The 23,498-nt window shown below is 36.2% G+C and overlaps 1 protein-coding gene and 1 long non-coding RNA gene across 2 annotated transcripts in view; one reads left to right on the forward strand and one right to left on the reverse strand.

Annotated features, from left to right (window-relative positions):
• LOC125254129 overlaps positions 1–18,060 on the reverse strand; it is a 32,255-nt gene extending 14,195 nt beyond the window's left edge. The window contains exons 1-2 of the long non-coding RNA XR_007181602.1: positions 17,469–18,060; positions 17,295–17,371 (exon numbers count right to left, since the gene is read on the reverse strand). This is a non-coding gene — a long non-coding RNA (uncharacterized LOC125254129). The remainder of the gene's footprint in view (positions 1–17,294; positions 17,372–17,468) is intronic.
• Positions 15,884–23,498, forward strand: part of rasgrf1 (Ras protein specific guanine nucleotide releasing factor 1) — a 54,986-nt gene continuing 47,371 nt past the window's right edge. Inside the window, exon 1 of the mRNA XM_048168569.1 lies at positions 15,884–16,822. Within this exon, the coding sequence (XP_048024526.1) occupies positions 16,547–16,822 (276 nt within the window). The 5' untranslated portion in view covers positions 15,884–16,546. The remainder of the gene's footprint in view (positions 16,823–23,498) is intronic.

A 23,498-nucleotide genomic window follows, 5' to 3' on the forward strand; every position in this document is an offset into this window, starting at 1 on the left:
TACAAATTATAATACAAATAATAATTTGTCTTATTTATTATTTTATTATTAATAATAGGTAAATTCTTTATTTTCCTATAATTACCTATAATGATTTAAATATATTGCATTATTAATATTGTTATTATTATTCTATTAACAGTAAATTATTTATTATTTATTAACAACTATGTAACAAACCTAGTTAATTTTAATGAAGTTTTAATTATGAACACATTTTAATTTGTTAATAATAATAATAATAACAAAATTAATTATAAATATTACAAATGATAATAATACAAATACTAATTATTATTATTTTATTATTAATTTTTATTATTAATAGGTGAATTCTTTACATTCCTATTATTACATATAATTAATTAAATATATTGCATCATTAATATTGTTATTATTATTATTATTATTATATTATAAACAGTAAATTATTTATTATTTATTAACAACTAATTAACAAACCTAGTTAATTTTAATGAAGTTTTAATTATTAACAAGTTTGTTTGTTAATAATAATGATAAATGTCATTATTATTATTGTTACATTAATAATAATAACAAAATTAATTATACATATTACAAATTATAATAATACAAATAAAAAGTCTTATTATTATTGAATTATTATTATTACTAGGTAAATTATTTACTTTTCTATAATTACCTATAATTAATTAATTGCCATTTGCTATAATAAAGTTCAAGGCAATTTGAATAGCAAAATAATTTTTCAGACGATTATGTAAAAATCATGTCATGTTCTCACAGTTGGGTCACACTTGTCATATGCCCATGACGAAAGCATATAGACTTTCTATGTCCTCTCTGGTTTAAAAAAAAAAAAAAAAGTTATTGAAAGTTATCGTATGTTGTGGATATAGTCTCTGAAAGGCGCAAAGCTTGATGTCACAAGCTGACATGGCACCGAATCTGGTCTTCTATTGGACATGACTGGAGCGTCAGTCAAACTGTCCTGGAAAAGCTGGTAATGTTGTTGACAGTGTGGGGGGAAATACAGAGGTTACTGCAGAGCCCCTTTATTATCCATGCCCAATGATAACAGGCATGTGTCGGGGAAACATCAGGCCAGCCTCTCTGGGGTCCAAGCAAACTCCCCCTCTCCAAACCCCCTTGACTGGCAGGCCAACTAATGGGTCCTGACTGAGGAAAATCAGCCTCTGTTAAGAGGAAGCAGCAAGTCCTGCCATAGGCCAGAAGAAAGAGAGGCCAAGCTATATTCAAGGAAGAATCCAAGAGCATCCTCAACCCATTCAGTAGACCTTCTCTCTCAATATGAGGTCGAACACTTCCTGCAGGCTGGTCACTCACCACCCGTCACAAATAATCTATAAATGCAGACAGAATAGGAAGAGCTTCATCAGTAATGTCATCGGTATGATAAAACTGATTGTCTCCACCGCTCTTCACCTCCTGATGAATAAGTAATGTGTATTTTCCTCCTCAGTATTAATATTTTTTACCGAAATAAAGCTGATAGCAAAACCCACAAACCATTTTATCAAGCATTAATGACAGGACACTATTGAGATTAAATATCTCCTTTTCAGGTTAAACTTTCATTAACCTGAAAAGCCTCCTCTTTCAGTCGATAAACCCACTCAAAGCTGGATTTCTGAAGCTAGCTGATGCAACAATGAGCGTCTTTACATCATTTTATGAGTTGGAACATGAGTTGATTATTTTTATTTTACTGAAAGTTCATTAAATTCATTCACAGTGTGCACACATTCACTCTTAACCTTATACATGCTGAAAATGACTCTGGTAATGTTTCTGGTCTCATCACGTTCAACTAGGAATTACATGAATCACGTAAATGATATAGTGAAATTTGACAAAAAAAAGTCGAGTAGTTTGCATCACTGGATATTACGTTGATCATTTAAAGGGGTCAAATTTGCCTTGATCTTTTGACATATAAGAGGTCTTTATACCATTGAAACATCCTGCTGTCAGAGCTTAAAATGTCCTGCTCATTATAAACAAAGCATTTATTCAATAAAGCTCTAAAAATGACTCGTTTGGATATTGTGGGATTTGTGACGTCACACGGGCAAATACATTTGCATATGACTGCCTCCAGAGCAAGACATCGACTAATGGTGCGTTCACACCAGACGCGAATGAAGCGTTAAGCGCGAGCGATTTACATGCTAAGTCAATGCAAAGACGCGAATAGACATCCTGCAGCGCGATTCGCGCAAATTGAGCGTTTCTGGCGTTTGACAAGCGTAATGCATGATTCGTTTGAATTGCGCGAGTTGAAAAATCTGAATTTTCGCAGCGCGTTAACCAATCAGCTTGCTCTAGTAGTGACGTGATTACGACATAGCGAGAGGAGGCAGAAATCTTGAAACAACAATGGAGGACAAAATCATAGTCGTTGTATGTGGATACCCAGAGCTGTACGATACATCTTACATACTTAATTATATAAACAGGAATAAAAAGGATCTTGCTTGGAAGAAAGTGAGTGAGGAGGTTGGACAGTCTGGTAAGTTGTAAAAAACGCTTTTTACTCAATTTGAGCTATACACATATTGAAACTACATGCTAGCTAAAGCCGGTAAAATTGAGCTTATTCACCGTATTTTACAACTACTTTTCTGCTGAGTTGATGTGTTAATTCAGAGGAAGTGTGCAGAAACAAATTCGCGTCTGTTGTGAATTTCACGCGCGAATGAAGCGGGTAAACTCAAAATGTTCAAGCGTCCAACTATGCATGAATAGCACGATTTATTCACGCAAGTCGCGTCTGGTGTGAACGCCCCATAACAGTTTTAAATCATCGCACCATAGGCCCCGCCCACTAGCATTCAGTTACTTAACGACTGATGCCTATACCCAGTGTTGCGGTTTTCCCGTGGAATTGGGCTACTTTCACACTGTTGCCGTGGGTTGTTTTTCATGTCTGTGGAATGAAGCGACCCCAAATCGCATGATATTTAGCACCTGGAAGGCAAATTTTACCAGGGGAACCCCTTCAAAAATGTGAATTTTACCCCCCTGAACATGATTTTTACCGGGGTAAAACGCATGCTTTGACGCATCCAGATAAATCGCTTTTTTGCTAATTTCTTAACAGACTTCAGAAGGATCCCAGTGTTAGGAACAAATGAATGGTTTATTTTTAATGGTGTCATGTATCACGTCAAAGTGTTATATGTTTGTTCGGAGAATTTGACTGCTGATTGCACTGTAAACGAGGCACAGTGTAATGGAGAGTTTTCAAAGAAACTTTTGTTGAAAGATGAAGCAGCCGACTGTATTGAATCTGACAGCAGCTGCATCACAAACTGTAAGTAAATGATTTTAGAATGCTTTATCTGTAAATGACGGATGTTTTCATAACCCTTATTTGGGTGCAACATCGAGTGAGTGTTGATACGTTTTCCTATGCAATGACGTTAGCCAATCAGAACCGTTTACTGACAAGTTTTAAAGGGATAGTTCACCCAAAAATGGCATAATTACTCACCCTCATGTTGTTCCACATCCATATAACCTTTGTTTATCTTCGGAACACAAATTAAGATATTTTTGATGAAATCTGAGAGGTTTTTTTATCCCCCATAGAAAGCAATGTAATTACCACATTTGAAGGTGCCCTAGAATTAAAAATTGAATTTACCTTGGCAGAGTTGAATAACAAGAGTTCAGTACATGGAAATGACATACAGTGAGTCTCAAACACCATTGTTTCCTCCTTCTTATATAAATCTCATTTACTTAAAAGACCTCAGAAAAACAGGCGAATCTCAACATAACACAGACTGTTACATAACAGTCGGGATCATTAATATGTACGACCCCAATATTTGCATATGCCAGCTCATGTTCAAGGCATTAGACAAGGGCAGCCAGTATTAACGTCTGGATCTGTGCACAGCTGAATCATCAGACTAGGTAAGCAAGCAAGGACAATAGTGAAAAATGGAGCAATAATAACTGACATGATCCATGATAACATGATATTTTTAGTGATATTTGTAAATTGTCTTTCTAAATGTTTCGTTAGCATGTTGCTAATGTACTGTTAAATGTGGTTAAAGTTACCATCGTTTATTACTGTATTCACGGAGACAAGACTGTCATTATTTTAATTTTTTAAAGACTTGCAGTTTGTATAATTCATAAACACAACTTCATTCTTTATAAATTTCTCCAACAGTGTGTAATGTTAGCTTTAGCCACGGAGCACTATCAAACTCATTCAGAATCAAATGTAAACATCCAAAAAAATACCATACTTACGCAATTAGACATGCTGCATGATGAACACTTTGTAAAGATCCATTTTGAGGGTTATATTAGCTGTGTGAACTTTGTTTATGCTGTTTAAAGCAAGCGCGAGCTCTGTGGGCGGGGAGCACGAGAATTTAAAGGGGCCGCAGCCTGAATCGGCACATTTATAATGATGCCCCAAAATAGGCAGTTAAAAAGATGAATAAAAAAAAATCTATGGGGTATTTTGAGCTGAAACTTCACAGACACATTCAGGGGACACCTTAGACTTATATTACATCTTTTGAAAACATGTTCTACGGCACCTTTAAGGTCCAGAGAAGTAGTAAAGACATCGTTAAAATAGACAACATGCCTACCGTGGTTCAACTTTAATGTTATGAAGCGACGAGAATACTTTTTGTGCACAAAAACAAAACAAAAATAAAGACTTTATTCAACAAATTTGTCTCTCCCCTGTCAGTCTCCTGCGCTGTTTATGTTGTAGACACACTTCAGCGCTTCCAGGTTCTACGTCAGAACGCCGACTTAGTATATCGACTGAGACGAAATTGTTGAATAAAGTTTTTATTTTTGTTTTGTTTTCGCGCACAAAAAGTATTCTCGTCACTTCGTAACATTAAGGTTGAACCTCTGTAGTCACATTGACTATTTTAACAATGTCTTTACTACTTTTCTGGACCTTGAATGTGGTGATTACGTTTTTTTCTATGGGGGATAAAAAAAAAACCCTCTCGGATTTCATCAAAAATATCTTAATTTGTGTTCTGAAGACGAACAAAGGTTATACGAATGTGGAACAACATGAGGGTGAGTAATTAATGACAGAAATTTCATTTTTGGGTGAACTAACCCTTTAAAAGAGCCACCCTTAAAAACAGTTTATTTCAGACAGAGGGTCAGAATGAGTGTTGAAAATATTTGTTTTTCTGCATTTTGTGTGTGTGTATGTGTGTGCAAAAAGCTTTATTAGCATTATTAAGTGAACCTCAAGAAACATATTAAAATAAATTTAAAAAATCAATTTCATGACCCCTTTAACATTTCGATTGTGAAACAATAGTAAATGTTTAGCTGCTTTATATCTTACCTTGCATTCTTTCCCCGATAAAACTGAAGCATCGCGCTCGAATTTGCGTTCGTCTTCTGTGAACCGTAAAGCCCGCCTTTTTGATTTGACGGGCCATCTCAATCATTTTTACATTGTTTTTGGTGGTTACAGCCCTGCGTAAATTTCACTTATAATTATTTTAACACATAATAAAGTTATCCACATCTGCATGCGTCATAGCAGTAATATTCATCTCTGATAATAAACAGTCATGTTCTCTTCTTTCAAGTAAGGGTAACCACTTTGGGACTTTGGCTTTATCTGTCAGACAATACATCATGTTCCACGGTTTGATCTCTGTATTTAAAGCAGGCCTGACATTGTTACATGTTGTTTTTAATGCAACAAAAAGTTTCCACACTACGACAGCTATCAAACGGCACTTTCACTCAGATTGAATACCATTTTACACATTGTTGAAATGCTATTTTCTGGCTTAAGAAGTTTTGTATTGATGATATTTGCTAACAAAGCTGGTCAGAGCACATTCGAGATGAGCATGCCCTGTATTTCTAATCAGGCACTTAATAGGCACCATTAAAAGTGTTTCAGCCAATGAAACCGTTTTGAGGTCCTGGTATATTATTGACATAAAAGAATGTTCTCCACAATACACCATACATTTATGCTTTGGTTGTGATCTGAGTCGCTGTTTGTTTCAATAAATTAAATATTAAAGGGATAGTTCATCCAAAAATGAAAATTCTGTCTACATTTACTCATGTCGTTCCAAACCTGTATGACATTTGTTTTGGTAACCGTTAACTTAAAATATCTTCTATGTTCTACAGAAGAAAGAAAGTCATACAGGTTTGGAACAACATATGGGTGAGTAAATGATGACAGAATTTTCATTTTTTTCTTTTATAAAAATAGACTAAAACATAAACAAGAACCAAACTGAGACCTTTTGGATCAAGCCATGACACTGCAGGATACCCTTAACACACAGCATACTGAAAAGCATTTTTTTTATTTCACTAGTACAAACTGATCAACAGCTAAGGTACAAGTGTGACGTATTTCTAACGGCTTTGACGGAAAAGCCCACATGCTCCTTTGTCTCTGATAGGTGGAGCCCATGGCAGCGTCTTCAGCTCCTGTGAGCATGCACAGGGAGCAGACAATGAGAAACAAGGGAAGGCTTGATAAGAGCGAGGGAGCTGCTGCTAAAAAAAGGAGGGAGTAATTAGTAAATGTCGTCTAAGAGGAGCACGGTGAATTAGAGGCCTAGTGGATCATGTAATTAGGGGTAGACCAGTCTCCAACACCGCACAAAGGGTGGAGGGGACACTATATCTTCAGCCATGTTCATTTTAATGATCATTAGGAATCTTTCAGTATAAGGTGAAGGTTTTATACATATGCACTTTAAAAACATAACAATCAGCTACAGAAACTTGTTTTTTCTTTGAATCCCAATGAATCTCAGTTTGAAGGGATAATTCAGAAAATTCTGTAAACATTTCCTCACCTTCTTGTTGTTGAAAAAGTCTGACTTTATTTCTTCTGCAAAACAATTTTTTTTGAAACCCCGACATTCGTTGTAAGGACAAAAACAGTTGAAACATTCTTCAAAATATAATTTTTTTGTGTTTAGTAGGAGAAAGTCAGTCATACAGGTTTGGAACGACATGATAGCGAGCAGATGATGATTTTCCATTTTAAGTAAATTTGATTTTGACATAAAGCGGTTGTTTACTTACTTTTTATTTAGTCTTCCCATTAATGCCATTGTCTTCATTCATATAAGTATATATATATATATATATATATATATATATATATATATATATATAGCCTCACCAAGGCTACATTTATTTAATTAAAAATACAGTAAAAAACAGTAATATTGTGAAATATTATTACAATTTAAAATAACTGTGTACTATTTAAATATATTTGACAAAGTAATTTATTCCTGTGATGCAAAGCTGAATTTTCAGCATCGTTACTCCAGTCTTCAGTGTCACATGATCCTTCAGAAATCATTCGAATATGCTGATTTGCTGCTCAATAAACATTTATGATTATTTTCAATGTTGAAAACAGTTGTGTACTTTTTTTTTCAGGATTCCTTATTGAATAGAAAGTTCAAAAGAACAGCATTTATCTGAAATACAAAGCTTCTGTAGCATTATACACTACCGTTCAAAAGTTTGGGGTCAGTAAGAATTTTTATTTTTATTTTTTTGAAAAGAAATTACAGAAATGAATACTTTTATTCAGCAAGGATGCATTAAATCAATCAAAAGTGGCAGTAAAGACATTTATAATGTTACAAAAGATTAGATTTCAGATAAACACTGTTCTTTTAAACTTTCTATTCATCAAATAATCCTGAAAAAAAAATATTGTACACAAATATTTTGTACAATTGTACACATTAAATGTTTCTTGAGCAGCAGATCAGCATATTAGAATGATTTCTGAAGGATCATGTGACACTGAAGACTGGAGTAATGATGCTGAAAATTCAGCTTTGCATCACAGGAATAAATTACTTTGTGAAATATATTCAAATAGAAAACAGTTATTTTAAACTGTAATAATATTTCACAATATTACTGTTTTTACTGTATTTTTAATTAAATAAATGTAGCCTTGGTGAGCAGACGAAACTTCTTTTAAAAACATTAAAAATCTTAGTGGTTCCAAACTTTTGGACTGTACTGTATATATATATATATATATATATATATATATATATATATATATATATGTACATACACACACACACACACACAATATGTGCAACAGTATTAGACCACCACCAGCTTTGTTGTAAATGTTTTAATGACCATCCATATTTATTTTTCTGTCTCTTTATTAAGATACAAACAGAAAATACAGGAAATATGTACAAAAAAATTCAGTACAAAATGGCTTATTGAAGAAAAATTTGTATTTAGTTTGACCTCCTGGACTTCATCCAGTTTCTAAAAGAAGAAAGTCTGAGAAACTTCTCATCAGATTTTGAAAGTTTTCTTGGCCTTCCAGTAAAAGTCACTTGTATTTATAAAGTAACAGTGTCCATAAGCGACAGACCCAGGTGAAGTTAAATGCAGGAGGCTTGCCTCCTCTGTCCCCATTGACTTAAAACAGACACCCTAAAGCGTGTATTGGGTTTAGTGGGGGGATGAATGGGGGAAAGTCATGTGAGAGGAGGCAGTGCCACGTGATAAATCCCGCCTCTTGTTTTTGTGCGCGTTCTAAATGGCCTGAATGCAGAAAATGATGCTGTTAATGGGAAGACTAAATAAATAGTAAGTAAACAACTCAGCCATTTCACTGCATTATGTCACATCAAAATCAAACTTAAAATGGCCTGAAAACATGCTGACTGTGGGGGTTTTAGTGAACAATCATCTTGGGGAAATTAAAGGTACATCTTCGTGTCTGTGACCAGTGTGTACAAGCTTGATGACTGATGAAAATCATGAAAACGCTGAACATTAACTCACAAATAATATATATTGTTTAAATTGTTACTGCCTTTAGTTATTATTTTGGATAAATATAAAAATGCTTAAGAACACTAACTTGATGAAATTTATACTTGGTTTTATAAATAGAACATTACATAGTTATTGCAAAAATATAAAATAGTATTGTATTTGGGGCCCTATTTTAATGATCTAAGGGCATGGTCTAAAGTGCACGGTGCAAGTCCACATACGCGTGTCCGAATCCACTTTTGCTAGTATAACAACGGGAGTAATGCACTGTAAAAAAAAATCCCAGTAAAATTTACGGTAAAAAACCGGCAGCTGTGGTTGCCAGAACTTTACCGTAAAAAATACAGTAGCAACGTAAAAAAAAATCTGTTAAATTTACGGTAAAATAACGTATTTCATTAACTGATATAATGTTAATTTACCAACCTAATGAAGTACTAATATCTGTTTTGTACCTTTATAATACACTGACAGTCACCAAACACAGTGGTGATAAGAGTCACATGATGAATCAAAGTTCATCACAAGCTGAGAAGGACAACACTAATATATAGAAGGTGCACACAGTGTCATTCACACACACACTAAACACCATCATGGTAACACACATTACATTTTAAAAATGCAATAAACATTAATTTAACAACATTAGGTGTAACATAAAACCCTAATGTACATAACTAATTAGGAAAAAATGAGAAAAACTAAGAAGAAACAGAGTTATTTCAACGAAAATATATCAAATGTGAAGTGTCACGCAGGGAATTGTGGGAATGTCAATTTACGGTTTTTCACTCTAAATTTTACAATGAATTGTTATTTTTCACTTCCAAAAACTGTGAATTTAACTGTATTTTACCGTAAAATTACATTAAATGTACCGTTAGATCTATTACAGTTATTCACTATATATTACGGAAACTTTCTGTAAACCAATTGACAGTTTTTCACCGCAGCATTTTTACAGTCTTTTACTGTTAAAATCACGGTCATTTTTTACAGTGTGGTCAGGCGCATGGTCCAAAAGGGTTGTCTCTATTCTCTTAAAGAGTAATGGGTGTGTTTTGGGCGTAACGTGCAATAAACCAATCAGAGTCTCATCTCACATTCCCTTGAAAAGCCAGTTGCACTCGCGGCATGGCGGATTCGCTATTTACATGGTGGAATTTGCAAGTGGAAAAACCGAATGCTTCTCTAGCGAGGAATCGGATCTGCTCGCGCACCATCTACAGGACAAGCCGGATTCCACCAAAGCATTTTTATCTTTATGCACACAATAATAATCTTTTACATTGTAATCCTTTTATTTTTAATATTTGGCATGTTTGTGTGCATTTGCTATTTAAACAACGTGGCACTGGACGTGAAAATGATACAACCGGGTGTATGATAGGGCCCCTTTTTATGTAATTTTTAACCAGGAAAATTAAGATTAACAGACATAAATTTACATATGATTTTAAAAAATGTGAGGAATTTGCCTCCTCATTTTAAAACAGGAAACCAGTCTGAAAACAGTCAATATTTTATTGTTATTTCCATTGACAGTGACATTGAACACAATTCTCCTTTAACCTGAAGCGTAAGATATTTTTCTCCTTTCAAAAGATTTTGTAATGTAAGATGTTTGAAGATTTTGCTGTTGTATCTCTCACATACTGTATGTGCCATCTCTCATCCATAAAAAAGGTGTTGTGGTGGGGATGTGTTGGGGAAAATAGGTGAGCGGAAGAGGACAAGGATACCTAGAGGAGTTTTATCACGATTTTTCTGTCTCCGAGCCACACGGTCAGCAGTTGCTGTTGCTGCCAGAGAATGCTGATTCAGATTGCCGCAGACAAAACTGTTGCTTTTACTCCCTTCATCAATACCAAAAAAGAGGAAAATCCTGACGAAACACACATAACTGCATGCATGAAAAGAGCAGAGCTTTTGAAACTCGAGGACCCTCCAATCCACATACAAGTACTGTATGTGTTCCAAGCTGAGGGACAGTACTCAGTGTTATCTCTTTCCTTGCATGTGTGTCTATGCAAATGTATTCAAAAGATGACGTGAGCAGGTGGCAATCATCAATGACAGTGACAACGAGATACACAGAGATATGAAAATGATATCCAAATATCAGCTTTTATTTTCAGCAGTTTTGTTAATGTAACCAAGTAATAATACATGCTAATGTTAATTCAACATGAAATATTTTATCGAAGGACAAGTCTTTATGTATTCAAATAGGTGTCACAGCAGGACATGAGGATTTATGACTGTGTGGTTCTGAGGGAGAGCAGATAACAACAAGGATAAAGTCATAAATGAATCTTGTCCGTGAAGTAGCCAGCAGACTGACAATGCCAGATTAAAGCCTGTGCCTTTTAAACAAATTGGGTGCTTAAAGGAGCATATTGCCTGTGTGCTAGAACATGTTTTATTGTTCAGCCACATTAGCGCTGAGACAAAGAGGAGCGTCACACGACAGCACGTCACAGGTCCTGACGAGCCTAGATAATTGGTTCCTCAATTGATTGCCATGAAAATGGTGAGCCAGAGGGGAGGGGGACGGTAAGGATGACTTGGACCACGGTCCGTCAGAGCGTCTATAGTTCTCTCCTGAATTCGATCCAGTGTCCACTGACCTTTACCTTCTTTATCCAACACCCGACCCAATTCTCAGCAGACAAACAGCAAGGAATTTCCTATCTGTAACTGTCAATTACAATTAGAAACTTTATGATTGGAATTAAATTACCCCATTAACTCTGAATGAATCTGGATGATAATCTTAACGTCTATATTTCAGATCAATATTTGGAATGGAGAATAATTCTACACAAGATAAACCGTGCAGATGGCGAACCACAGGTTTGGACGTATTATATTTTCAAATTTGTACTTTCAGTGGAACACAGAGGATGGATTTGAAGAATCTTTATGCAGCTGTTAAGAACCAAAAAAATCAAACATACCATAAAAGCACCTTTAAAGGGGTCCTTGAATATAATTTCACATTTTTAACTTTAGTTAGTGTGTAATGTTGCTGTTTGAGCATAAACAACATCTGCAAATTTACAACGCTCAAAGTTCAATGCAAAGGGAGATCATTTATTTTACAGAACTCGTTTTTTAAGGACTGCAACAAATGGCTGGAAGGGACTACAACAAGCTTCTTCCCAGGTTGGTGACATCACTAACCCTAAAATTTACATAAACCCCGCCCCCGAGAACATGCAACAAAGGGAGTGAGGCCATGTTGGGCTGCTTTAGAGAAGAGGAAGAGTTGTTGTAGTAGAGTGTTGTTATCATTCTGTCATGCCGGACTGCTTCACAAACGAGGGTCAATTCAAAGCTGGATTTGCACAAAAGATTAACATGACGGCACATGCTAGTCGATGAGTTGAATCAACTCCACAGCAACTACATACATTCATCCACAAACCATTCAGAAATGTCCAGTTTCATTCTAAAAGTTGTAACTTCTTCCTGAGTCTCTCCATCAGTGTCGACTCCGGTTTGAACAATGTAAGGCTGAACACCATTAATGACAATCCTCATTTTGGCTGCGTGAGATTCTCCAGCTTTGTTGTTGTTGAACTCTTCTGGAAAGTGGGCTGGGAGCAGCAGCTCATTTGAATTTAAAGGGACACACACACAAACAGTGTGTTTTTGCTCACACCCAAATAGGGCCAAATTGACAAGCTATAATGAATGATCTGTGGGGTATTTTGAGCTGAAACTTCACAGACACATTCTGGGGACACCAGAGACTTATATTACATCTTGTGAAAAGGGGCATTATAGGTCGCCTTAAAAGTGTCTACTGTGATCTCTTTTTATACCAAGAACTACATTAAAAAATCTTACAGAATGTCTTTTTTGTGTGACATGAAAAAAAAAAAAAAACGAACAGCATGGTGGGGAGTAAATAATTGCAGAATTTTCTGAATTTGACTGAATATTAAAGTCACAATGTAACAGAAGTAGTGACGGATCTTTTAGCCTGTATAAAGAGCTGCAGGGATAACGTATTTTTGTAGGCTAAAACTCCAAAAACTGAGTTAGCATTTTAGCACCTCTAGTGCATCGACCTGAAGCCAATGGTTTTTAGGGTGGATTTTTGGTTAAATGTGTGAAATAAGGTCTGTGGTATACAGAGGCTTAACGTTGGTGATGTTGAAGTTCGTTTATTGCCTACATTTAGCTTTTTAATTCTGACGGTTGTATTTAGGCTGCAGAATGTGTAAAAGTTGTTGATTTGTGAAGATTATCGTGATGGACAAAATATTTAAGAATCACAAACTTTTGTTGATCACATGCAGTGCTTATTTTCAGCAATAATCCAAAAGCCAATGGAAAAATCCTGTTAGGTTTTTTTGTTGAGTGAATCAGGTGATGCTAACTTCTGGGTTGGCCTACAAAAATACATCATAACTGCAGCACTCTATTGTGACAAGTAAAAAAGATGATCGAAAAGAAAGAAAAAGTAGGGCGGGGACTTGCTTCTATTCATCGGTTGTTGAATGGATGGAGGCAAATCTGAATGTGAGCATGCAGTTGATTTTAAGAAAGGATCTGGGGTTTAAATGGACTAAATTGGATAAGATTGATAAGATGCATTTAGGTGGATTTCCATTTCATGCCAACTTTATAGGTGCTGTATCTGATTTTTAAGTGTTTTGTTAACTTAAGCCAGATTAATAACTTCAACCACACACACTATCTCCAAAATACCAAACCTAAAAGTGAGATTGGCTAAAAAAATTGATTCTCTCATCCGTTTCAGTGATATCTCTCAGATATGGTAATTTTATGCGTGGTATTCGTCAAAATCACTGACATCACCTTTAGTATGCAGGAAGTCAGGAGTCATATCTCTACAGGAAAGGGCTGAATGGAGGCATTACGAACATGTCCTTGGTAGAATTTTTTTTCTGCTTATGGTGAATCACAGGCAACAATTACAGGACATAAAGAAGAGGAAATGACAGAGATGTTCAAGGAGCTGCTGGGCTTGAGCACAAACAGCTGATTACAACTGTCATCAATGCAAGGTTTGAGAACGCTAAGTGCTGTATTAAGCCCTTCCGTAAACTGGTTAATACAGAAATAAGCATCTTAAAAGAAGCTTCAAAGACAAATGTTTTTCTTGGAAATCCTGGTAGGGTGCACTGAAAGTGCAACAACCCTGAGAGATGCAAAACAACTTTCCTGCAGGGCGGCAGGAAGTAACGCTCATTGCAAATGCTCCTTTGATTAACTGCGCAAATGAAAAGCCCTGCTTGATTTATTACCAATCGACCACTAATGATCATTCACATAATTGATTACAGATAAATGCATTGGTTGGACAAGCAATGAAATCATCTATAGCTACCTTAAGGAAGGTGTACTGAGCTTAAATGATAATGCATAATTCAAACGTAGACTTTCAGTTCATCTTCTTTAAGAAAAAGACTTTTGACTACAGGAGCAATTTGATAATCGTCAGGCATTTTTAAATAGACGAGTTAAATGCATAGGCTATATTAAGATATTCTTCTGTGTAAATAAAATGCAGCATCAGTGCAACCTTAAACTTCAAGTATGTAGTTAATTATTTATCATATGTAATTTTGAGTAAAATATGTAATCATATGTAAATTCTGTATTTATAGTATCATATTTAAAATAATTATAAAACAGAGAGTACAGTGCATGCTTCTGATTGGTCAATACAGCGGTTGTCGTTATGACGTGAAACACCTGTTTACCCCTATGCACTAACACACATCGTTATTTGTTGTGTAGCAACGTTACATGTTATTTTTCCTTATTTAAATAAAGTTTTAATGCAACATTTCTATTATAAAGGCCTGTTCAAACCAAGAACGATAACTATAACGATAAAGATATAGTTCTAAAAAATCATTCCAAATATAAAACAATAGTACACAACACAACTGTAACGATAACAGCACCAAGAATAGTTGTAATTATTTTCAGAACGATTTTTTTCCAGCTTTTTCCAGCCAGAGTCCATCATGCTTTAACGAGCTTGTGAGCATTTAAAGTCCCCCGAAGTTAATTTGATCCCTAAAAACTCATCTTTGATCACCAAAAGTACATATTTAAACGTTTTTTTCCTGTGAAAAAATGTCTTCATGCCTTAAAATAGCTTGAATGTAACTCTACACCCTTGTCTCGTTTAATATACGCGGATCAATGAATATGCAAATTAGCATCCACTTGCTCACGCCAGCTCAGAGATCCACTCGGTCAACTTACTTATCGCACTTTACAGCATTGGGAACATAACGGTAATTAATATGATTAACCTTTTGCTTGACTGTTATCAAAGAGCTAATAACATGTTGCTAATGTTACACAAACCATGTTCCTGTTTGCCATATCAGAGTCAGACAGCTGCCTTCTAACAATCAGTATCCCTACAAACGATTTAACAACTCATAGGCATATAGTTCATCATAACATCGTAATATACATCATACACCCGCCATACTGCTAAATCTACACAATTTTTCATATCAACAGAAAAATATACCGGGATAACCTGGCTTCTCTCTGCTAGTTATCTGTTAACGATATGCTAAAACCCGCCAGCACGTTTATGCGATTGGTTACAAGGTAGTTTGTGACGTCACAGACACGGTTTGCACTCTTTTTTCACTGCAGTTTTAAGGAGAAAATACTTATTGGTGTTGACTTATGAATTTGCAAATGGTCTGTCTTAAAGCATATTAAAAACACCACATAGACATATAAACAACATTAAAAACTTCATTATTTTCACCACAGGGGGTCTTTAAAGCGGAATACAACAAAACTGCAGCGCGCTTATAAACACAACGATATCGTGCATTAGTGTGGACACTAATATAGTTACCGTGAGAGTTATCTTTATACTTATCGTTCTTGTTGTGAACGGGCCTTTAGTATTTTTACTTATGTAGATATAAGCAATACGGCAGACGCACTTGTATTACGAGTGTATTATGGTTAGGTTTCTCTGCAGTGCCCTCAGCAATTTAGCAAAGCCAAAATTAACTTGTTGCTTTTCATAGCGGCATTTCTGCCATAGTAAATATACTATGCCGCCTCTCTGTTGCACAGAAATTCACCGTTTGTGAAAGATGCCACTTCAGATGCAGATTATGCGTTACGTTTAGTGTAAACATGGCACGTAAGTCTAATTACATATGAATGGCAACACTAGTTCGTCGCACGAAGCGAAAAGAGCCGTCATCATCTGTGCAACAGATCTAAAATCAACTCAAGTGCCTGTAAAAGTACATTTGTCGCTCTGTCCGAGGTTCTGAAACCAGATCACGTGACGCCACTGCCTCATTCAGCAGTGAGCGCGCGCACTGGTTTATAGAGAATTTCACGTGAGAACGCGACAAACCATCACTCGCATACACTGTAGCCTACTTCTCTCCGCTCGCCGCGTCACAGAAGAGGTTACGGGAGGCATTTTGCATCTTTTCCCACAGCTTGTACACAATCGACAACATTACGATGGTAGACTTTGGCATTCTTCGTTTTTCTCTGCGCTTCTTCCCTACTTCATGCCAAGGCGGTGATTGCAGTGGATGGGCAGAACGTGCCAGGCTTCGTTTCTAATCCAGAAAGTGCCCGTCTGCTCGGGGATCTCGTGCTAAGAAGATGTAAGGACCGAAACAAGCCTTTCCCCCCCAAAACCAGCATCTTCTTCACAAAAATGCAGAAGGGAATTCGACTTAATGATGGTCATGTCACCTACCTGGGTCTTTTGGCAAAGAAAGATGGCACGAGGCGAGGCTGCTTAAGCAAAAAGAGCTCCGACAACACAAAATGGCACACCAAGTGGTTTGCTCTGTTGCAAAATATGCTTTTTTATTTTGAGAGCGAGTCCAGCTCGCGACCTTCGGGATTATACCTGTTGGAGGGATGTGTGTGTGACAGGTCGCCCTCACCCAAACCTTCACTATCAGCCAAGGAGTGCTTGGAAAAACAGGTACGAAACAAACGGAATGCCAACTTTTGTGCATACTTCTGTAATGCCGATATATACCTTTAGAATGGAGTTACTTTTGGGGTAGGGCAACTAAAAATGGGCATTCTGTTTCCAGCCAGAAGCGACTGGGGGGGTTTGTTTTATGCGTAAAAATGATGAGCATGCGCTCGAGACAACCAACAATTTTACCACCAGCCAGCATCTACTGCTTTGCTCAGTGCTTTTTGCATCTGATATTTCGTTTACTTTAATAGAGTTTCTCTGGCATGTCTACTTTTATTTGGAAATGAGCATCTTCTGTGCAAGATCACAGTTTTAAAGCCAATTATGTGTGTTGCGTAATACGCGTATGAATATTGATATATACTAGATTTCTTGTGATTACGTAAATTATAAACGAATAAGCCTACAAATAGCCTATTTTGTTTGTCATTAAAGGCCAGGTTCATCCAAGCAGTCATTATTTACTCACCCTCAATGTTTCAAACCTGTATGACTTTCTTTCGTCAGTGAAACTCAAACAGAAACGACGGCTTCGGTCACCACTCACTTTCAGTGTATGGAAAAAGAGAAAATAGACAACATGAAGGAGAGGAAATGACAGAATTAGCCTATTTTAAGTAGGCCTATACAGTCAACAGTTTACCTATGTAAGTTCAGTGACTTTAATCGTTTGAAATCCGTTTAGCTTTCCAAGAACAATGGGTCCTATTTTTCAGCGTTTCTCCTCAGAGACATTTAAGTTTTGCCTGTTCCGCTCTCTGCTTCACACAAGAGAGAAAATGACGCTAGAGAAGCACTTTATAAACCTCAGAGTCGCCATCATGCGGAAAACTGGCGTAGAATCGCAGTCTGTTTGACGTATTGATTTAATTCCCGCGCTGATATTAATAGCATCCTACCTTGGCAACTGCGTCTTCACAACGTGTTTAATAACAAATTGCTCCTAAAACTGAACTTTATGTTCGCAAGGCACTGTTTGGGCGTCTGGAAAGGTGTTATGCAGCATTTAATGTTCTTTGTTAGTGTTGTTATGATCCCACTGTTAGGCTAGTGACTCCTTCAAATATTTCTTATCATCATTTCAACGTATTTAATGTAGTTATCACTGAAACATAGTTATGGTGATGTTTTGTGCCATCCTTGTTTAATTTCAGAGTGATTATGTATCCACATTTTTACATATCGATAGATATCTTGCTCCTATAAAAACGTGTAGTTAGCCTAACTTAAAGGTGCAATCCATATTTATTTTTTTTTTCACTTGTTCAAATGTGCTAAAGAAATGAATGTCACTTTTGACAAATATAATAAAAATGATATGGAGAACAGGAGAAAAATGGCTTTATTCTACATGGAGCGGGTGGTCTTCTAATGGAGGCCACCATGTTGAGATCACATGACCAGAAGAGTCATGAAATAAAGTGCAAAAGTCCTTGATCACTTTTTCAGCTGCCTTGATTCTGCGAGTATTTTTACCATTGGAATTGTAAAAAAGTCTTCGTTAAAGGCTATAAACCGTACCAGCCAGCTACAAGGTGAATCACAATACAAACTTTAATTTGAAGCAAAAAACGTTTGAAAATTGGACAAAAAGAGTAGTAAATGAAGGAAAGAACTACAGTCTCATGAAGCATTGCAAATGACATAAATTAAAAAACGATGGAGGAAAATAAAACTATTGATTTAAAGATTGTATTTTGTAGTTTGAGAGCGTATAGGGAGATTGACTTCATTACGTCCTGCTTGTCGCGATTCTTTGATTGATTGAGATCTTTTTGCAGAATCATGGGTAATGTAGTTTTTCACCAAGAATTCCTCTGTTCAACATGAAAAATGTTGAAATAATGGGCCGATGGCTTCAACAACAGCTTATATCATTGATTAAAAACCTCAAAGCACACAGATCTTTCTTTAAAGATTAATAAGTTATCATTAAAAATCAATTCCTCTATATGGAAAAATGAATGGAATTTTTACTTCCAGAACCCGACTGTTACAAATAATGACAATAATGGTATGAACAATAATCATATCACTTTATAAATTACTGTTTACAAATTATAATGGTATGGATCAGCATGTGTGTGATCCATTAGACAGTCCAAAAAGAATCAGTACGAGTGGAAAAATAAAATGTCCACTCAAGCTGTCCGTGCTGAAGTGATGACCTGCAGCTACACAGAGCGAGGACAAACGGCAGGACGTCAAGTGGTGGCCATGGCCGACACACCACCAAATGTCTCCGTTTAAGACGCAGCCGCACTGCATTGAACAGGGAGAGAGCTTGCGACATACTGTGCACCAGCACGAACCCCCAAACAATGCACAACATTTGTTGGGATTTGTGAAAGAATGTGGACGCATGCAAAAAAATATTGACGTAGAGGAGTGAAAGCAGTTTAAACCTATAGGTGTCAGTATAAGAGCCAGTGAAATGTAAACAAAACTTACAGAGTGCACATTTAATATTCAGCAACCTGATGCGACAGCGACTTAATCACTGCAGCCATATGGCAATCTGAAGCACACACTACTTAGAATGGTTCATCAATTGATCCTGAAACAAAATCTCTGAAAAGCTGCATCAGTTCTTCGCATTACAAGGACGACTTTTGACTACTCGCATAGCTGAAGATGTTTTACCTTGGTTAAACCTGCCTGGCTGTGTCTTCAGCCTGCAGTGCTTATCTGTGTGTGTAAGGACCGCAATTCAACGTGAGTCTAAGACCTTCCTGTGAACAGCTGTCCCTGTGCTGACAAAGCAGGATGCGGCATGGAGTTTGATGCTGTGCATGTCTGTCATCCTCTAAAGAACAGAGCCTAGTAAGAGCGACGTTACCTCACAATCAACAGCTCGGTGTTAGACTTCACGCACGCTTCACCCTTTATATTAGGCCTGCACACTGTAACCTCATTCAGCATAAGTCATTTGCATGAATAATTTACCCTGGCAAGCTTTGTGTTTTCACTCAAAATGCATAAATGTAAGATACCTGCCATTTTGCTAATACTTGCCTTGAGCAGAGCTCAAGTATATAGATACTTTCATTGGTCTTCTACTTGTATACATACACTTATTAACATATTTGAAGTGTAACTTCACAGATTTTCAACCCGCTTTGTATTGTTAAAATGTCGATAGTATATGTAAATGAACAATGTTTACTCGTTCACTGTTACCTGGACTGAGAAATTCATGTTTATTTGTCAGCAAAAGTCAAACTTTTGACTATGGAAGCTTGTTTCCGACCGTGAATAAAAAATACCAAAGGACTTTTTATTTCACAAGATAAAAAAAATGCATGATATAAACTTACTATTGTGAGAAAAAAAAGTCAGAATTGCAGGATATACAGTAAGCTCGCCATTGCAAGATAAAAATTCAGAATTGCGGGACATAAACTCGCAATTGCAAGAAAGAATTGTGAAATAAAAAGTCGCAATTACCCTTTTAATTTTTTATTCATGGGTGGAAACAAGCTTCCATATTTGACAGCTCCAGGGCTTTCGTAAAAACTGCAGATTATACTTCTGCTTTTTTGTATCCCTGCCCACGGACAGTCGGATTGACAGAGGGTTATTAACAGAACAGTTAATGTAAGGGTAGATTTATCACTGAAAATTGTATTGCACTTTGTCTATTCTTTAAACAGCATTATGGTAAAAATGGAACACAATGGCAACAGCTTTCTTACCCGTATGCAACGGCGTTTTGCTTTGGACGGAACTGACAGAACGGCAGTTTCTTTCAGTTTTTTCCCCCTCCGTTTGGCATAAAACACTGTTCATGGTCATCCAGTTTGAAATGTTGACTAACACAGAGCTTTTTTAGATTGTCCGTTGTGGTTTTCTCTAAGTATTTACAATTCTGTGCAGCCTTGACCCGCTGCCTACAATGCACTGGATCCTTCATTGGAAACAAAGTAACTCCCACTAAACATTTACGCTTTGAATTCTTGAACACGGAAACAATACGAGTTAACACCATTATGACTAAAAGTTTGCTAAGAAGTATTTCCTACTAAAGCAAGGCGGTATTTGACTCCGGTAAGCGTGTCCATAGCAGACTGGTGGGAGTGGCCTTGGATGGCAACATGCCCAGTGCATTATGGGTATTGAAGTTTTCCTACCTATTTTGCCAAAGGGAAGACAACAGCCTTTTTTCTCTATTTTCTCTAAAAACGTTTAGACTTTCTGCTGTATAGGCAGCGAAGTTTTAGTGAAAGCCCATTTTGCCAGCAGTAAAGTACCCCTTTAATGGAACACATAGAAAGTTTCATAGTGATGATGATTCATTACTTTCAGCGTCTTAAAGGTATAGTTCACCCAAAAATAAAAACATTCATCAACAGTCCTTATTTTGGTTTCAAATTCACCCCATCTATTTTCTAAATACATGTTCTTGATCTTATTGTGAATGATTCATCCATTCATGTATTTTTATTATTATTTAATTTATTTATTTTTTCTTCTAATGAAAATGGCAGACTTCTCTTTGGTGATTTCCCCAATCATTTAGTCCCTTGTGTTATTAAATCCCATCAAGCTTGGATGTTCTTTTTGTTCCTGATTATTACCTTCATTAGATCTGATCTAAAGTCTGTAGACCTAATGAGGTTCTTGTAACCTCTTATAATCTTAATGTAGTATTTGTTGCATATTCATATTTAGCATTATACTGTCCCTCTATTTCTCCAGGTGTGCCAACTCACAGAAACAGGAGCAAAAAAGCGGGACGCTCTATTAAATCTAGAGTTCGGCAATACACAGGTGTGCAGGTGTATATTTACTTTCTTTTTTAGGGAAAAAATCAGCCCGATTCAGTCTGGGATGTTCAGATTATCATTTGCGTACACACCGGTCTCCACATTTTTCCATTTTAATTTCTAATTAAATTTAGTTTTGTAGATTGCAGTGTTCATAGAGGCTATTCTCTAATTTAAAAAAGCACTTACTCAGCACAAAGGGACTTTTGGGCAACATGCGTACTGGCGTATTCATCGCAAATTTGCGTTTTATTGAAAACCATCCTGCTACCTTTTCTTTCATTGTCATTGTATTTACATAGCAATCACTCTGCTCTACCATTCATTTATTGGCCCCTTCTTTAATATATCTGCATTTGAGCCCATGGTTCCTATGGCAACTCCTATTTGCATGAGAAAAAGAGTGGTTGGAGGGATGGTGTGTGTGTGTTGCGGGAGCATGTAGCAGTGCGTTGCGCCTCCTTCATTAATGCTAACGCTGTTTGGGCTAAATTTGTTCTGTTCAGTACCTCTGAGGGGTCAGGGCCCATTTATAGCAAAACATTCATCTCTCTTTTGGGAACAGTTGCATTTCTGCAGCTCAACAAAAAGAGCGAGTGCATGTCGACTTACTGATGCTTGCTATTTTGGTCTCCTTGCAGATTGCACTTGCATTAGTGCTCAAGACAGACATAATATAATTTGTCCTTTACAGAGGAGTGGGAACATAATAATGCAAAAAAAAAAAAAAAAAGAGCATACACCTTGCTTAAGATATGCGTTATGGATTTGACTTGTAACAGAGTCACGTGGTACACTTTTATTCTTTTCCAGGCCATTTTCTTTCCCAAAACCATGGTTCACTTTATTTAGCAAAGGCTGACGTGACAGGTAACAGGTTGCAACGATAAAAGAAAATATGGTTGTCTGATGAAAGTATCTGAAAGGACCTGTATGAACTCATACATTATACAGCAACTTTCATAATGTGTTATTTACAATTCCTTTGTTTCGTTTATGCAGACTATGCTTAAAGATAACAGTGATCATTTTTGAATGTCATATCCTTTATCTGAAGCATCCTATCCTCCATTATATGACTGTGTAATAGTCACTGTTTTCTAATTTGTAGGCTTGCAGCACATTTGGTTTGATATTGCTGGTTTATCCTGTCATTAATGGGTTTTGTAAGCCTTTTTTTAAAAACATTGTTGTTCACATGTGTCATATTGTGGTTTTAAAGCACTTGATTGATCTCCCAAAGAAAAAGTGATATTTATTGTGTGTGTATATATATATATATATATATATATATATATATATATATATATATATATGTGTGTGTGTGTATATGCACTCAAAAACAGTTAGATAAGTAAATATACATGACTTGAAAATAATTGAAAGAATTAATCTGACTTTGATTTTTGAAAGCTCATGGAAGCTCAGGGAAAGGAAATGGTAAAAGAAACATTGTACTTCAACCATGAGAATTATGCAACAAGATGTCATATATCTAACAATATGACATATGTCTAAAAGATCAGCATGGCAGGATGAACATAAATGGCCAGTTTGCTTTATATAAATATCCTGGAATGTTTAAAAAAACAAATTACATGAAAGCAATCTTTTTCTTTTCCTTTTTCCTTTAATAACCATTGGGAAGTCACATGATACAATATATGACACACAAGACTTGTACATATGGGTGGGTTTTCTCCTGATGTTAAATATGTATATCATGTCAGAGCTGTCAAACATATGTTATTAGACTGTTATATTTCTACTTCTTTGAAAGAAAAATCTAATTTAGTTTTAGAATTTTGGGGGGAAAGTGGTCTTAAAGGTGAATGAAAAATTGAATTTATCTTGGCATAGTTAAATAACAAGAGTTCAGTACATGGAAATGACATACAGTGAGTCTC

This window comes from Megalobrama amblycephala, linkage group LG19, assembly GCF_018812025.1.
Source record: "Megalobrama amblycephala isolate DHTTF-2021 linkage group LG19, ASM1881202v1, whole genome shotgun sequence".
In the NCBI taxonomy this organism is placed as follows: domain Eukaryota; kingdom Metazoa; phylum Chordata; class Actinopteri; order Cypriniformes; family Xenocyprididae; genus Megalobrama; species Megalobrama amblycephala.